Raw genomic sequence first — 16,597 nt, 5'->3', positions numbered from 1 at the left:
TTCAATTCAAACGTTTTCAAAGGAAAATTGAATTAAAATTAAGTATAAATCTTGGACAGCGTTGTTTGACAATGTTGTATGTGAATGGGTGAATTTGGCTTGTCATGTTAAATCACTGTGATTGATCAACAAAATTAAAACCAAGCTATAAAATTCTCAAAAAATGAATGTTAGTCCATGTAGTTGATTTACTGTCTGTGGTTGAGCGCTCGGTGCGGAGCAGACAGACGGTCTGTACCACACAGGAGATGACAAGAGAGACAGAAGTGAAACCAGACTGCTGATTGATTTCAGGAAACGCCACTGGGCCCACACACTCACACATACACATGTAACTCATGCTATCCATGCTCACCCTAAAGGCATCATGTTGGTCTCCGGTGCACCAGGTCAGACTAGGATTGGTTACACGAGGAATTCCCTACTTACTCCTGAAGCCACTGCGGGATTCAAAACATGTTCAGCCTGCAGGAGGGATACGTTAATAATTTGTGTGCATGTTCACGAGTGTGTTATAGTTGTCAACCAGGGAAATTGAATTTGAATGACATTCATTCACCATACTTTTACAATTTAGAGGTTGTAATGACAGTAGTTATGAGGAAGAAATTGAGTTTATAAAATGATTTGACTCCTCTTTTTTGCTAATTTCTCTCATCTGTCAGGGTGTAGTGTGTCGGGAGCCGTTCCCTCTTCCTGCATTTCCCGCTCCAGCCGGCATCGACAACTCCGAGAGTTACTATGAGGAGGCTCAGCCTTACGAGGAAACCACTAACGGTAGGAGCTCAGCTTAAATGTATCCTCAGTTTTTCTTTACAACAGGCCCATGTGAAGACTTGTCAAATGTCTAGGATGTGGGACGTAGTGGCCCCTAGTGGCATCTTTGTAGAAGGCATCCAACTGAGATTGAACCTGTGTAGATTTAAAAAATAAGCCGTCTCTTAAGCCATTGCTTTTTTTTCTTTTTTTTTTTTACATGTTTCAACACTAATGACACGTTACATTGCATTTTTCACAGTAGTGCTCCCTCGCTGTCATGCATTAGAACTTTATGATTGCTTTAATGCTACTTGAAACAGATGCTGCTGCAGAGACAGTTTCTACAAACATCAGTTCCTCGTGCTTGAGTGACTCACTGTTACACATTATGTGGGGCTAGCCATCATTTAAGATGTTAGAAAATGTGGAAATGTAATAGAATTGGATCTGAAATGATTATGGTTTTGTCTGAAAACCTGTAAAGTAGGATTATTTAGACTGTTGTGACACTTGCAGTTATTCTCTGGTGTTTCCTAGCATTTAGACCTTTAAGTCTTTTACTGTTCATGGATTTAACAGAAATCTTGAAAAGAAGAGAAAAACCCATCAAAATAAATCATATCTCTATACCTACAATCTATTTTCTGTCTTACTTTCTGTTTCAAGCCCTTCCCTTCAGATCCAAGTCGTATCCACTCACAAGAAAAGGACTCAAACCCTATTCTCCTGACTGAAAAGTCCTCTCTTTTACCCATTCCCCATCTCTCCAGACTCCACAAATGTGTCCAGTAGTATGCATTACTTGTTTCAGGAGTTCCTGGATATGTTGCAATGAAAGTCGACATACATTTCCCATATCTGTCTTGCTATGAAAAACAGTTTAAAAATGTTAAGAAATGAGTCCAGTTTAAGATGCAAAGCTACTGTATATTATTAAGCATTAGGAAACAATCAATTGTTCAAATGTATCAATTTCTACTACCAGCTTTGCTCTGATGTTATTTGAGTTATTAAAACATGTTAGGATGCATATTAGAGTTAACACATATTGAAAGTCAAAGTACTGTATTTGCTTAAAATTTCTATTCTGCAATGATTAAATGTCTGTATATTCTACTTGAAAGAAATCCTTATGCTGATCACACCTGAAGTAATTAATAAGCAATACTTCAAATAATCTAATATGTTGTTGCTATCCCCAGATGAAAAAAAAATTCAGGCTGAAACTTTTGCAACACATTTCCAAAATGAGAGGACATGAATTTTCCTGCCGTGAAATTTGGAGAATGTTGCTGAGAATGTTATGTGTGATCTCTTTTTTCCTCCAATTCACCTTTTACAGAAGAACTTCTTTGGAGACAATTCTATTTTTCAATGTTTCTTCTTGTTCTTCTTCTCCTTGCTGTTTCCTTTGCTCCCGTGCAGATCTGGAGTGTTCTGGCCTCTTCTCAGGGCCGTGGATGCGAGTGCACAGCTATGACAGTGTGGTCTATGCTGTTATCACCAGGGGTAGCTAGGACTTGTGTGTGGCATGTGCTGTGGCATGTCTGCAGTTGTTTTAAGATGTGAAGTGCATGGGGAAACCAGCATGAACCAGAGTCCAGCATCTTCCAGTCAGAGCACACATCATTAATCAGCCTCATCTTATCAGTTTTTCCTCGATTTATAATTTTCTCTATAACTTTTTCCTCGTCATCCATCCATCAATATTTAAAATCTGCTTGATCGCTTGAGTGCTGTGAGGAAATCCTCCCATTCTTGAGCTAGCCGGGTCAACAAACCAGACACACACCTCATTAACTCTGTGAAACTCATCCAACAGTCATCTTTGCTTTTCATCCCTTATATAACCTTCCATCAGAGCACAGTAGCTCCGGCAGTGTTGTGATTACTGTCCCCGCTCCTCATTCCTCAGATGACGGAGAGGCCGTTAGCAGCTCCTACGAGTCGTACGATGAGGAGGAGGTGACCAGAGGGAAGTCGCCGTCGGCTCAGCATCAGTGGCCGTCAGCGGAGGCGTCTATCGAGCTGATGAAGGACTCTCGCATCTGCGCCTTCCTGTGGAGGAAGAAGTGGCTGGGGCAGTGGGCCAAACAGCTTTGTGTTATCAAAGACCATCGCCTGCTGGTTGGTAAAAGACCATGGATGTATTATATTAACTGGATACCGGACCGGAAAATGGCCACCGTTCATTTCAATGGAAGTTGCTCGCCTGGCGCATAAGCCGAAAAAGTTCCTGACTTCAGGGTTTACTTCCTCGTTGTGCGGCCCATAGAGCATGCGCAGTTGAGTCACCTCCCATGATGCTCTGGGCCTCCCATCATGCCCCGGGTTAATGAGAACGAGTATTAATATACCGTATTGTCCCGAATATAAGACGGTGTTTTTTGCATTGAAATAAGACTGAAAAAGTGGGGGTCGTCTTACATTCGGGGTCTAGACGTTATACCCATTGACAACGCTAGATGGCGCCAGATATCTTTAAAGCGAATGCTGAAATTTACTCCCCAGGCCAAAGCCAACCCCTGTCATCAAGAAGAAAAATAAAAATAGCAGTAGCATGAATAAGAAAAATAAAAAATAGCGGTAAGAAAGAAAAGAGAAGAAAATAACAGAAGAGATAACAGAAAAGGAGAAACGTAGCGACAATCTGGAGAAAAGTGGGTGGAAGAAGTTATGATGCAAACTTCAAGATCATGATTTGAATGAGGCAAAATAACATGCTTTTTCTCTCGAATATATTGTTATAATCATTTGTTTAAGATGTACTGTAATTATTTTCTGTATAAAAATGTAATTTGGTGTTTAAAAAGTCTTTTTTCAAATTTGAGTCTTGAAAAAGGGGGTCGTCTTACAATCAGGGTCGTCTTATATTCGGGCCAATACGGTAATATGTATTAATATAATATATTAATTAATGTATATTATTACATATATTATTAATGTATTCATATAATATAATTATATAATAGGTATTAATATAATACATCCGTGGAATGCACGGACATGGCTGTGACGTCAGCCGTGACGTCACGCCCAGAAAGAGACTTTTCTTTGACTTTTCTGGCCGTTATAAAACATTTTTGACGGATATAAAGTCCATGACTTAAAAATATAGAATACAAAGATTAGTAATTGCCGGTGATTACAGCTGGAGGTTCCTGTGAACAGTTTTAGAGGCTTCTCTTTTACTTTTGCGGTGTATGGGAAAAAAGCTTTCTGGGCCCCATGGGATTTTTTGTTGCAGTACCGCGGCTGGCCACTGGGAAAAATCGGCGCGCCTTCTGAGGGCCCGATTTACTAAGATCCTAAATAAAGAGTACTAAATTGCGTGTGCACTGAAAAAGTTTGCGCGTGCTGTTGTTGTGTGTTTTGCGGGTGATCAACTAAGATTGCGTGCGCAATTGATAACAGGTGCAAACCGCAGTATTTAAATGAGGTGTTGCGTGTCTTACGGTTTGCGAGCGCAAAATGAAATTTGACGAGTTGGAGTTAGAGATATTAGTGGAAGAGGCAAATTGTTGTGCCGTATTCAGCACCCCTGCCGTGAAAAGCACCCCCTCGTATATTCAATGGTAAGTAGACCAAGAAAAAAAACAACACACTGACACTTCAATATATTTATATATACACACTCACACAAACACATACTTAGGAGTTTATATTATATATATTTACAAATATTATGGAAGACAACACAGTAAGCAGGCTATTAATTAATGACATCAATAACCATTTACCCGATTTTTGTTATCTGTGACTGTGATTGTGGGAAAGTATGACTATTGTGGAATCCATGAGCGCATTTAAACATGAATCATTAACACAAAACTGGACGCTAAACAGAACGTGACACAGAATGAGAATATCATTTTTGTCAGACGAGGGGGTGCTTTTCACGGCAGGGGTGCTGAATACGGCACAACACCGGGGTATGACAACTGCAGAACAGGCGCACAATAAGAAACACTTTTTTCTCCATGAAAACACGTGATTTATTTATTATCACAAATAAAAAAATGAATGTGCCTCCTGTGGCAACCTTTTGCTGAATAATACTCGATTTAACATTCAAATAAAATATTTCTCAAAGTGGTAAATTAACTTATTTGCATTTTCCCCTCCCAGTATTTAGCGATTTCTGGCGGGTACGCCCCATATTGATTATTCATCAGGGCAAAAGTACTAAATGAATAGCGTGTGCTATTTTGCTCATTTGAGAGGCGCAGTCCTCTTTGCACGCTGTTAGTAGATCAGCTTGCACATTGGTTTGCGGGTGATGTCAAGTTTGCACACGTTTTTACGCACGCAAACCTTTAGTAAATCAGGCCCTGAGTGCGAGACCCGGGGGCTGTAAAAGACTGACGTAAAGACCCGACGAGGTTCTGTGTCAAGCAGGATTTGGCTTGTACCTGCCCGTGATTACAACAGTATGATTTGACTCAAACATAGAAAGCTATTTGAAATAATAACATAGTAAAGTAGCCTGTAGACACAGTGGGAAATTGATTCCCTCTTTTCATTTGGAATGATGAGAGAGTCTTAAAGTTTTAATTGCCATAGCAACAAAAACGTTCCCCCTTGACATCTCACAGTGGCAGGAGCGCAACTTGTGATTAAAAGCAGCCACAGTTGAGGAACATGTTGGATGTGGATGCAACTGTTGACTCTGAAGCTTAGCGCTTAATAAAAACGGTCAAAATCAAAGAGGAAAACCAACAAAAAAAGTCCCTAAAGCAAAACAGAACCAGTTAATCAATACTAAAAGCTAGACCATGACGCAAATAAATGACCTCAAGCATAGTAAAAGATTTATTTGTTGTATTTATTTCCTTTGAAAAGACTGGCATTTATTTTAATGACTTCTTTACTTAAATCCCTAACGATTATGCCGGGGGAGGAGAGGCAGGAGGCAGAAGGCAGGAGTTATCCCAACTAGGTGCCTGAACCAGCTCGAGTCTTCTCGATGTCTCCAAGTCAACTCTCCCATCCTGCAGAGGACATTATTTTCTAAGGCTTTTATTCACAATGTTGGTCTTTCAGTCACTACCAACAATTCAGCAGCGCAGGCAGGGATAGGAATAAAAGCTCGACTGGTAAACAGAGTGTCTCGGCCTTTGGCTCAGCTACTTCTTCATCACAACGGACTGATACAGAGTTCACACCGCTGCACGCGCTGCAACGACCCACTTGTCTCCCAGCCCATTTTTCCCTCACTCCCTCCTCCACTTGCAGCAACACTTCACTTCCAGCCTGAAAAAAGGCAGTCCAGCCTTTTCTCCAACTCAGAGCTTATAATTGTTAAAAGATATGCCCTGAACAACATGTGAATTGTCTTCCTTACTGTTTTTTAACCGTGCAATACTTCTCCCGGACTCTGTGCAATATTCCAATACATGTGTATATACTATCATCTGTAAATAGAATCTCAGGTCTTCATTATTCAAATGCACCTTAAGCTTTTTTATATTTTTTTATATTATTTATATTTCTTATATTTATTATTGTTTGCACTATTGTTCTTATTTGTCTTTCACTGGAGAGGTGATGCTGCTTCCAATCTCACTGTACCCAGGTACACTGACAATAAAGTATATTCTATTCTATTCTATTTTATATGCAAACTCTGTACATGTAGAAAAAAAAACCTCACTATCAAATGCCAGTTTCAAATCCAGTTAGAATCATTTGAGCCTGTTATACAAAGAGATGATTAATAAGAAATGGATTATGTTTGGTTTAAAAAAAAAAATCATGAAATGTATGAATATGAAAGACTGTTAAAACAAAAATTGCATGTTCCCTCAAGTAAATACTTTACACTTGAGGACAAGTTGCAGTGAGCTATTTTCGTAATTTGCTTTAAGCAGTTTTTAATCCTTAAATGACAAATAATTCACTTTAAGTATAGCGCACAAGACAGTAAACAGGCTGTCGTGCAGTAAAATGCTTAACTGCTTAGATGAAGCTTGTTACTGACTCATGTAAGATCAATCTCCCATGTCGTTTGTTCCTCTCTCAGTGCTATAAGAGCTCCAAGGAGCAGACGCCTCTGCTGGACGTGAGCCTGCTGGGCTGCAGCGTGGTCTACAAAGAAAAGCAGATGAAAAGAAAAGAGCACAAGCTGAAGATCGTACCAGTAGGAGGAGAGGCCATCGTGCTGGGTCTGCAGAGCAAAGAACAGACCGAGCAGTGGTTGAAGGTGACCAATTCAGTGTTTTCAAACTGCTTTCCTGTAATAATTATTGGGATCTCGTTTTATATTATGTAAATACTGAACATTTCTCTATGCCCGTTAGGTTATTCAAGAAATCAGTCCGAGGCCAGCTGAAAACTGTGACCCCCAAAACTCTGTGTTTGATTCTCCGAGGCTTATTTGCACCAAGGTGCGGTTATCTTAACTTTTTGTGCATCCAACTGTTCACTGTGTTCAGGACTTCATTTGGCAGACACTTGAGGAAGTTTTTCTCTGTGCTCTTGAAAACACACAGGGAGAGTTGAGTGAGCGGCACTCGGTGGCTTCGGAGAGCGGCAGCAGCACAGACAGCCATGCTGACACTCCAGAAAACAAAGATGGTAAGTACGGTAGTCCCCAAAGAGTCCCTTCACCCTTACCCTGGGTTCACACTGAAAGCGTCAAAAATCTCCCGACGCCAGCATCTCGCTGTTTGGAGCGTTCACACTGAAAGCTTCATGTACTGTCGACGCCTGCAGTAGGCGGGGCTAAAGCTGCAGTGGGCGGGGCTAAAGCTGCAGTGGGCGGGGCTAAAGCTGCAGTGAGCGGGGCTAAAGCTGCGCTGCAGAACTGGAGGGAACAGCCTACTCATATAGCGTACACATCTTCAGTTTCCTATTTCACCATAGATCACACTTTGGGACACTTTCTTTATATTTTAGCGTTATTTCCGCGTAGATAAGAGTGAGTTTGATGCTCCTTAACAAGTTTGGTCCGCGGAACAACATCAACCCTCAGCGAGCCCTTGCTCCCGGTGAACCATAAATCCGCCTAGGCTGATTTATGGTTCCGCGTCACACCGCGACCCTACGCCGTCGCCTACGCCGTCGATTTAACGCGGAACCATAATTCAGGCGAAGCTGCAGTCTGTCTACGCTGATCACTGACACACCGGGTCGGAGCGGATTTGGTCATGTTGTTTAAACTGTGTTTTGTGATTAATAAGCACGGTTTTTAATTAGAGACTGTTGATGTTTTTAAAAAGAGGCTCAAGACCCATCTCTTTAATCAGGCTTTTAACTGACTCATTTAACTCTTTTACATTTCTTATGCTCACCCTTATTTTTATTGAATCTTACTGCTCTGTTTTATATTTAGTTTATCCTTTCTTATCGTATTTTATTTTTGTTTAATCTCAATGTTTTATCTAAATATTTTAGTTGTTATTTATGGTCTATTTTATACATTTTACTGTTTTATTATTTTAGTTTTTAATGTCTTACTTTCTAGACATACTTTTAGGATTTTATGTTAGTATGTTTTATGTTTTTTATAAACTCCTTTAGTGTATTTTATCCTGTTTTCTTGTAGCTTTTATCTCCAGTGTTTCCTCATGGGGAGCCTCCATGCTGGGAGTGACTCTGGCCTGCAGGGGGTCGTCCTGGGGGTGGTTCTGGCCTGGATGGTTGTGGAGCTCTGCACCACGGCTTCACCGCTGTGGTGTGGACTCCTCTTTCCGTCCGGGCCGGGATGGTCTCTGTGGGCCCCCCCCCCTTGTAGCTGCGGGCTATGAGACCTCCTGGCGTGGACGGCTCCCTGTTACCGTTTCCTCACCTGGATCCTCTGTGCCTAGCCATGTCTACACCATGTGTCTGCGTGCGTGTCTGTGTGTGTAATTTAGGAATTTAGGTGAATTGTAGTGTGCTTTTGTCTGCGGGGAGGGGGGGGGGGGGGGGGGGGGGGGGGGGGCATTAATAAGTTTTATGTTTATTTGTTTTTTCTTGTTTTTTTTTTTTTTTCTGTTAAGCACTTTGTGTTTCATTATTTGTAGGAAAAGTGCTATATAAATAAAGTTTGATTTGATTTGATTTGATTTGATTTTTCGTTGGATCAATGTAGCAAATAAAATCGTTGGGACCATCCAGCTCCTCAACCATCAGATACGTGTTTCACGTGATCAGTCTGATGGAATAAGTGTGTTAGTGCACAGCTCTGCTCCTGTACGCATGTGAATCAGTGTACGTTTGTGTCTACATGAAAGTACAATCTGCATTGAGGCTTCTTGCTTCGGGAATCCCGGTGTGTGATTGGACGACGCCTCGGCGTCGCCGCTGCTCATTTGCATAAAGTTCAGATTTTTCAACTTCAAATTGACGCGCCGCTCCCGCCGCTTCTCGACGCGCGTTTTCATAGACAATGAATGGCAGCCGGCTGCTTATGACGCCCGTGATGCTTTCAGTGTGAACGCAGGGTGAGTTTCCTCACTTGAACTAGTCTGACACGACTTCAATGAAATGGGCTGGAATTGAAAAGTAAGTATGTTTTTCCTTGTCCGCAGTGAAGAAAAAGTACTGTGCAGGTTTGATGTTCAGCAACCTGATGAACATTGGCAAGAAAAAGCCGTCGTCGCTAGAGAGTCCTGAGAAATGTGTGGACACCTCAGGTAAACACAAATCTGCTTCAATGGATGTTTTATTCTTGGCTAAGACGTTCCTCAGTACTTTTATGTCCAACTACAGGCGCCTAGAGTTAACTTCTGTTGTAATAGACGCTATATAAATAAAAAAATTGAACTGAACCCCAATTATAGTATAATTTTCCTGAATGTAGCTCATAATTACAAAGTAAAGACGGTACTGGCTCTTTGTGATACAAATAGTGTGTTAAATGTTTTTCAATAATAAAAAAAATATTCATTTAGTCAAATATTCATTCAGCACAGTGTTTAAAAGTTATTGCGGAGGACATTTAATCAAAGATTTGCATCCAAGATTGGAATACAATAGGTTTTGGTGTTTTCTTTTTTACTTATTTGACCTAGTTTTTTTGTCAAAGCAGTTTGGCTATGTCAAGGAAACTAGATTGATTTAGAGCAAAATTTAATATCCTAGGAGTCACAGTTCTCTTTTCCGTTGCAAAACATTGTCTTTTGCCTGAATTATCACTGTGACGTGTCCAATGACTGGCCGAGGACTCTTCAAGAGTCTCACACTGCTTTCTCCTGCAGCCTGCAGGCAAACCACACACCAAGGGTTTCTATTAATGCACTGTAAATTAAAGGGGACCTATCATGGCATCTAATCCCTATTTTAAACAGGCCTTGAATGTGTTAAAAACAAGCTTTTGATTGTTTTTGCTAAATAAATTAGAAATTCAGCCTCTGAGCCATGTCTTTATCTTCCCATTTTCTAACCTCCTTCTCTATGAGGGATTCTGAGTGGGCGGGGCTATGATAATGAGACTCTGTGCTGATTGGCTGCCTGAATGACGCCATACACCGCTACAAAAAAATGGCGGAAGCGCCGGTTGGCGGAGTTACACCGTGTCCTAACTACATGCGATGCGAGCGAGCATCAGCCACAAAATCAATTCCATTGCTTTATTTTCTATTGGACTGTCCTAACTGGCCGCAGTGACGCAGCGACGCAGCGACGCAGCGACGCAGCACTGCGTGCCGTTTTGAGCTGAACATTTGTCAGACGCCCTGCTTCTATTCTCTTTCTGCCGCTTGCGTTGAAAGCCGGTTGAAAGCGCAGTAGGAAACAGTCATGATGAGGAACGGCTGATCCAGTTAGTTGAAATGAGAAGTTATCTCTATGATTCCTCCTCATTTCACTACAAAAACCTCAATAAAGTGGCAGCTGCTGGAGGGAGATGGACAGAGAGCGTCCGATGTCACGCAGTGCTACGATAGTCGGACGCTCATGCAGTTACACGGTTTTATAGTTGTGGGCGTGGTTTGCATTTTGGTTACGTAACGACAATGCGCAGAATCTGAACGGCTCGTAGATCCACATCACACTGGACGGCTCATCCGGGCGGCTGTACAGACACTGCAGAATTTGGTTGCTTTCCTCCTTCTCTGAGTTGGCAGGCTGAGGGGAGACCACTATATATTAAAGCAAGAAAAAACCTGTTTTTCACAATAGGTCCCCTTTAAGTTTAAAAAAAAAAGTGCATTTAAACAAATAATGCTTGACCATCTTGTGCATCCATCAAAGCGTCCACATGCAGAGATGACATTATTAGTTGCCAAGAAGAGGAAGGGGTTGCGTCATGATTCAGTTTTCTACGCCATCCTCCCCTCAGGCTACCTCAACGTGCTGGTGAACAGTCACTGGCGAACCTGCTGGTGTCTTATAAAGAACGGACAGCTGTGGTTTTACCAGGACAAAGGAAAGAGCAAAGTGAGTCAGCCGGCCGTGACCCTGGGCGGCTGCAGCGTCTTACCCGACTCCAGCCCCGAGCACCTCTACTCCTTCAGGATTGAGATGGATGGCGCGCAGCTGGCAACCCTGGAGGTACATGAATATTGTATTTCCCATACTTTGAAACATTTCTTTTCATTTGTGGAGGTGAGGAATGTGAGAAAATACATTGGACTTTGCTAATTGTTTGCAAACTGAGTTGTCTGATGAGGCATCAGCGAGGGGAACGTTGGCCTTTACACCAGAGAAGGTTTCAGACTAGGGCTGGGCGATATATCCAGATTTTAATATATATCGATATATTTTCAAACGCGATATGGTACGAGACAATATCGTTTATACCGATTTAAATTTTTTTTTTTTTTTTTTTTTTTTAATGATTTTGATATAGCTTATTTTGTGACAAATTGACTTGAATGTATTATTTGAGATTTGCACAAATGTTTTGTTATTTGTACATCTTTCAACCTCAGTGGAAAAGTCTGCCTGTTACTGTCTACATTGTATTAATTGCACAGTGTATTTTAATTTAATTGTTATGCAGGAAAGGGATATTTGTTTTATTTTATTCAAGAAGCATTTTTATTCTATATATGCAGGCAGTTTATTTTTATTTCATTTGTTTTATACATTTTGATATTGTGCAGACCTCTGTTAATAAAGGTACCTGTGTGACATTTGGCACGAGGCTTTGTATTAAAACTGTCACAAGGCGTGGTGTTGAGGACCCAAACGCAAGGAGAGAGAAGGAGGCTGGAGGCAGGAGTTCTCAAAAAACAGAAGGATTTATTCCACAAAAAAGCCAAACTAAAATGCTGCAGAGCAGGATCAAAAACAACTCACGTATACAGGGATCGAAAACCAGGAGTACATGGAGGGAACAAACAGTACGGACCGACAGGCAACAAAGGAATGACAAGACCAGATATACACAGGGGATAACGAGACACGACGAGACACAGGTGCAGACACAATCAGGGCAAAGGGGAAACAGGAGGGACAGAACTAAAACTCAAACTGGGGGGGAAGTGTCAAACCCTGACAGTACCCCCCCCTCAAGGGACAGATCCCAGATGTCCCAACAGTCCACACCCAAGGCAGGCGGAGGGGGCCCGGAGGAGGGCCCAAACCACACACGGCCAAAGTTCCGGGGGCCGTCCTCGGTGCCGGGCAGACCGGCGAGGCAGTTCGGGGGGTCGCCCTTGGCGCGTAACAGGCGGATCCGGGGGTCGGTCTGGGGGCTTGGCAGGCTGGTCAGGGGGTCGGTCTGGGACTGCGGCAGACTGGTCAGGGGGTCGGTCTGGGGGCTTGGCAGGCTGGTCAGGGGGTCGGTCTGGGACTGCGGCAGACTGGTCAGGGGGTCGGTCTGGGACTGCGGCAGGCTGGTCAGGGGGTCGGTCTGGGACTGCGGCAGGCTGGTCAGGGGGTCGGTCTGGGACTGCGGCAGACTGGACAGGGGGTCGGTCTGGGACTGCGGCAGGCTGGTCAGGGGGTCGGTCTGGGACTGCGGCAGGCTGGTCAGGGGGTCGGTCTGGGACTGCGGCAGACTGGACAGGGGGTCGGTCTGGGACTGCGGCAGACTGGTCAAGGGGTCGGTCTGGGACTGCGGCAGGCTGGTCAGAGGGTCGGTCTGGGACTGCGGCAGGCTGGTCAGGGGGTCGGTCTGGGAATGCGGCAGACTGGTCAAGGGGTCGGTCTGGGACTGCGGCAGGCTGGTCAAGGGGTCGGTCTGGGACTGCGGCAGGCTGGTCAAGGGGTCGGTCTGGGACTGCGGCAGATCCATCCAGGATCGCCTCAGGAAGGGGAACAGAGAGCACCTCCAGAACAGAGACTGGCTGCGGGACCGCCTCAGGAACAAGAGTCGGGGCTGACAGGAGGCGGGGAGCCGGAGTCGGGGCTGACAGGAGGCGGGGCGCCGGAACAGGGGCAGACAGGATGCGGGGCGCCGGAAAAGGGGCAGACAGGATGCGGGGCGCCGGAACAGGGGCAGACAGGATGCGGGGCGCCGGAACAGGGGCAGACAGGATGCGGGGCGCCGGAACAGGGGCAGACAGGATGCGGGGCGCCGGAACAGGGGCAGACAGGATGCGGGGCGCCGGAACAGGGGCAGACAGGCTGCGGGGCGCCGGAACAGGGGCAGACAGGCTGCGGGGCGCCGGAACAGGGGCAGACAGGCTGCGGGGCGCCGGAACAGGGGCAGACAGGATGCGGGGCGCCTGAACAGGAGCGGGAGCAGGAGCTGGAGCTGGAACAGGAGCCGGAGCAGGAGCTGGAGCCGGAGCAGCAGCTGGAACAGGAGCCGGAGCAGGAGCAGGAGCCGGAGCAAGCTGGGGCTGGCGCTGACGCCGTCGTCGTTGCCTGCCCTGAAGGCTCCTGGGCCCACCCAGAGCCAGGCGTGTTCCCCAGAAAGGGGGAAGAGACTGGGGTGTGTCCGGGGCCACCTCGGGAACAGCAACAGGCCGGAACCGGAGCAGGGGCCGATGCACTCTCTCCTGCTGGGTCCATGCTGGTCGGTCCGTTCTGTCACAAGGCGTGGTGTTGAGGACCCAAACGCAAGGAGAGAGAAGGAGGCTGGAGGCAGGAGTTCTCAAAAAACAGAAGGATTTATTCCACAAAAAAGCCAAACTAAAATGCTGCAGAGCAGGATCAAAAACAACTCACGTATACAGGGATCGAAAACCAGGAGTACATGGAGGGAACAAACAGTACGGACCGACAGGCAACAAAGGAATGACAAGACCAGATATACACAGGGGATAACGAGACACGACGAGACACAGGTGCAGACACAATCAGGGCAAAGGGGAAACAGGAGGGACAGAACTAAAACTCAAACTGGGGGGGAAGTGTCAAACCCTGACAAAAACTGACTGTTTTTTTAAGGGTTTGCCTCAGAAAAAATGAAGCTAACAGAGATGCTATGCTATAATGCTTTGGGGAAAACCCCAATTATGGCACGGAAAAAATATTGATATATATCGAGTATCGCCATTCAGCTAGAAAATATCGAGATATGACTTTTGGTCCATATCGCCCAGCCCTATTTCAGACGATTAGGAGTGTAGTGGTGTAGGGGGCTAAAACCACATGTGTTGCTTAAATACTTGATATAAAGTGCACAAGTACCATGTTTCCTGTCCATGTCGCTCAGATGATAGTTTTCCCAGCCTCTCAGTGTTTCTGACTTCTGTAGTGCTGCTTTGAGAACTGAGCAGTGCTCTGACGATGTTCACTAAACTCCCCAACACTAACATGTCCTCATTTCCTACTCACTTTCTGCTGACATCAGACTGTGTCTATGTAATACATGTATGCACACAAGGGTGGTCTGCCTGCGTGTGTGGATACAAGTGTGTGTGTGTGTGTTTTGAAGGGTGTGGATGCACTGGGATTTCGGGGTCTGATGCTACACCCTTTTTCATTAGTCCTCCGGTACCACCCAGATGGACTGCATATTTGGCTGCAGGCAATGGAATTTTGTGTTTAGTCTTGAGGGCTACATCTGTTTTATTCTTTTTTCTTTCCTCCCAAAAGTGAGAATTAGTCTGGAAAAATATTAGTGAGGGTATTTCTGTGTGGGTCGTACAATTATCTGCTGCTGAAGTTTCATACGGCTCTGGGTGTCATGCTTCTTCAATACCCAGCCTCTCAGTGTGCTTCTGATTGAGGGTGAAGAGGTTGAAATTGTTGAGTCTTATAAATATTTAGGCACTATTATTGACAACAAACTGTCATTTGGAAAAAATTCAGACTCAATATATAAGAAAAGCAGCAGCGCCTTTTTTGTCTCCGAAAAACGTTCTAAATTCCAGGTGGATTCTTCCCTGATGACTATGTTTTATCGTTCTTTCATCGAATCCGTTATCACTTTTTCTTTCATTTGTTGGTTTCAATCTTTGAAGGTCAAAGACAGAAATTTGCTCAATAAGGTTTTCAGTCTAAGCAGTAAAATCATTGGGTCGGCTCAACAAACTTTACAAGAACTTTATAACAAACAGCTGATCAAGAACTCCATGTTGTCTGATTCTCACATCCCTTAATAAACACTTTCAGTTTCTTCCATCATTTACTGCTTAGACTCCCTTTTGCAAAGACAAACAGATAAAAACACTCCTTTGTTCCTCCGCTATTGTTCTTTTAAATCGCCGGAAGGAAAAGGTAGTGGGTGAAAAAGCCTTCCCTCTTAAGCTTAGGTCTATACCAGGGGTCGGCAACCCAAAATGTTGAAAGAGCCATATTGGACCAAAAACACAAAATACAAATATGTCTGGAGCCGCAAAAAATGAAGAGTCTTGTATTAGAATGAAGGCAAATGGCGAAAGGAGAAATGTTGAGAAAAAAGTCAAAATGTTGAGAAAAAAGTCGAAATGTCGAGAAAAAAGTTGAAATATCGAGATTAATGTTGAAGTACAATCTCGAGAAAAAATTTGAAATGTTGAGAAAAAAGTCGAAATGTCGAGAAAAAAATCGAAATGTTGAGAAAAAAGTCGAAATGTCGAGAAAAAAGTCAAAATTTCGAGAAAAAAGTCGAAATGTCGAGATTAATGTTGAAGTACAATGTCGAGAAAAAAGTCGAAATGTGGAGAAAAAAGTCGAAAATGTCAAAAAAAAGAAGACAAAAAGGAAAAAAAAGGTCAAACATTTTTGAAAAAGCTCCAGGAGCCACTAGGGCGGCGCTAAAGAGCCGCATGCGGCTCTAGAGCCGCGGGTTGCCGACCTCTGGTCTATACTATGATGTGTAACCTATTGTAACTTATTATGTATATTTTATGTATATTTACCATTGTGTGTTTCTCCTGTCGCGAAACTAATCGCCCCCTTGGGGACAAATAAAGTAATTGATTGATTGATTGAAGGCTGAAAACATCTTGATAAGCTGGTTCCTGAAAAGATCTGTTTTAAATGCATCGGTCACGCTCACTATTTGTCCATGTCGAAACTGTCAATTTTAAGCCCCCCTCTTCTAGCTCAGTGTCAGAGCTCGCTTGAGGAGTAGTAAGTGCTCTTCTTAAAGGGTTTATCCCGGTAAATGATGCTGCAGCAATCCTTTCATTAACTCAAAGTAATGCCAAGGCATGCCATTTAAACCCACGAGGGCCTAAACTCTTGATGTAGCAAGCAATCTTTTCTTTTTCCCCTTCCCAGGCGAAGACATCAGCAGACATGGGTCACTGGCTGGGCCTCTTGCTGTCACAGACCGGGACCAAGACTGAACCGGAGGAGCTGACGTACGACTACGTCAACTCTGAGAAGGTCTCCAGCATCGTCAGTGCTGCAAAGACTTCCTTGTAGTGAGTTGTTCTTTTTGTCTTCTCCAAGTTTGCGAATGTTTAAGTGAAGTGTCTGAAGGGTTGTGTGCAGAGGTGGGTAGTAACGAGTTACACTTACTCCGTTACATTTACTTGAATACGTTTTGGGAAATGTTGTACTTTTAGGAGTAGTTTTGAATCACTAT

At 43.9% G+C, this 16,597-nt stretch overlaps 1 protein-coding gene across 2 annotated transcripts in view; it reads left to right on the top strand.

Annotated features, from left to right (window-relative positions):
• afap1l2 (actin filament associated protein 1-like 2) overlaps positions 1-16,597 on the top strand; it is a 74,498-nt gene that overhangs the window by 49,246 nt on the left and 8,655 nt on the right. The window contains exons 5-13 of one of the 2 annotated variants that reach the window (XM_061708989.1): positions 666-777; positions 2,185-2,268; positions 2,675-2,886; positions 6,782-6,961; positions 7,059-7,145; positions 7,251-7,335; positions 9,273-9,377; positions 11,024-11,235; positions 16,288-16,433. In XM_061708989.1, coding sequence (XP_061564973.1) covers positions 666-777; positions 2,185-2,268; positions 2,675-2,886; positions 6,782-6,961; positions 7,059-7,145; positions 7,251-7,335; positions 9,273-9,377; positions 11,024-11,235; positions 16,288-16,433 — 1,223 coding nt within the window. The remainder of the gene's footprint in view (positions 1-665; positions 778-2,184; positions 2,269-2,674; positions 2,887-6,781; positions 6,962-7,058; positions 7,146-7,250; positions 7,336-9,272; positions 9,378-11,023; positions 11,236-16,287; positions 16,434-16,597) is intronic. The other variant, XM_061708991.1, reaches the window with a different exon arrangement.

The sequence above is a fragment of the Cololabis saira genome, chromosome 19 (genome assembly GCF_033807715.1).
Source record: "Cololabis saira isolate AMF1-May2022 chromosome 19, fColSai1.1, whole genome shotgun sequence".
NCBI classification, from domain to species: Eukaryota; Metazoa; Chordata; class Actinopteri; order Beloniformes; family Belonidae; genus Cololabis; species Cololabis saira.
Note: the sequence above shows the minus strand (reverse complement) of the source record. Positions and strands in the feature narration are given on the sequence as shown.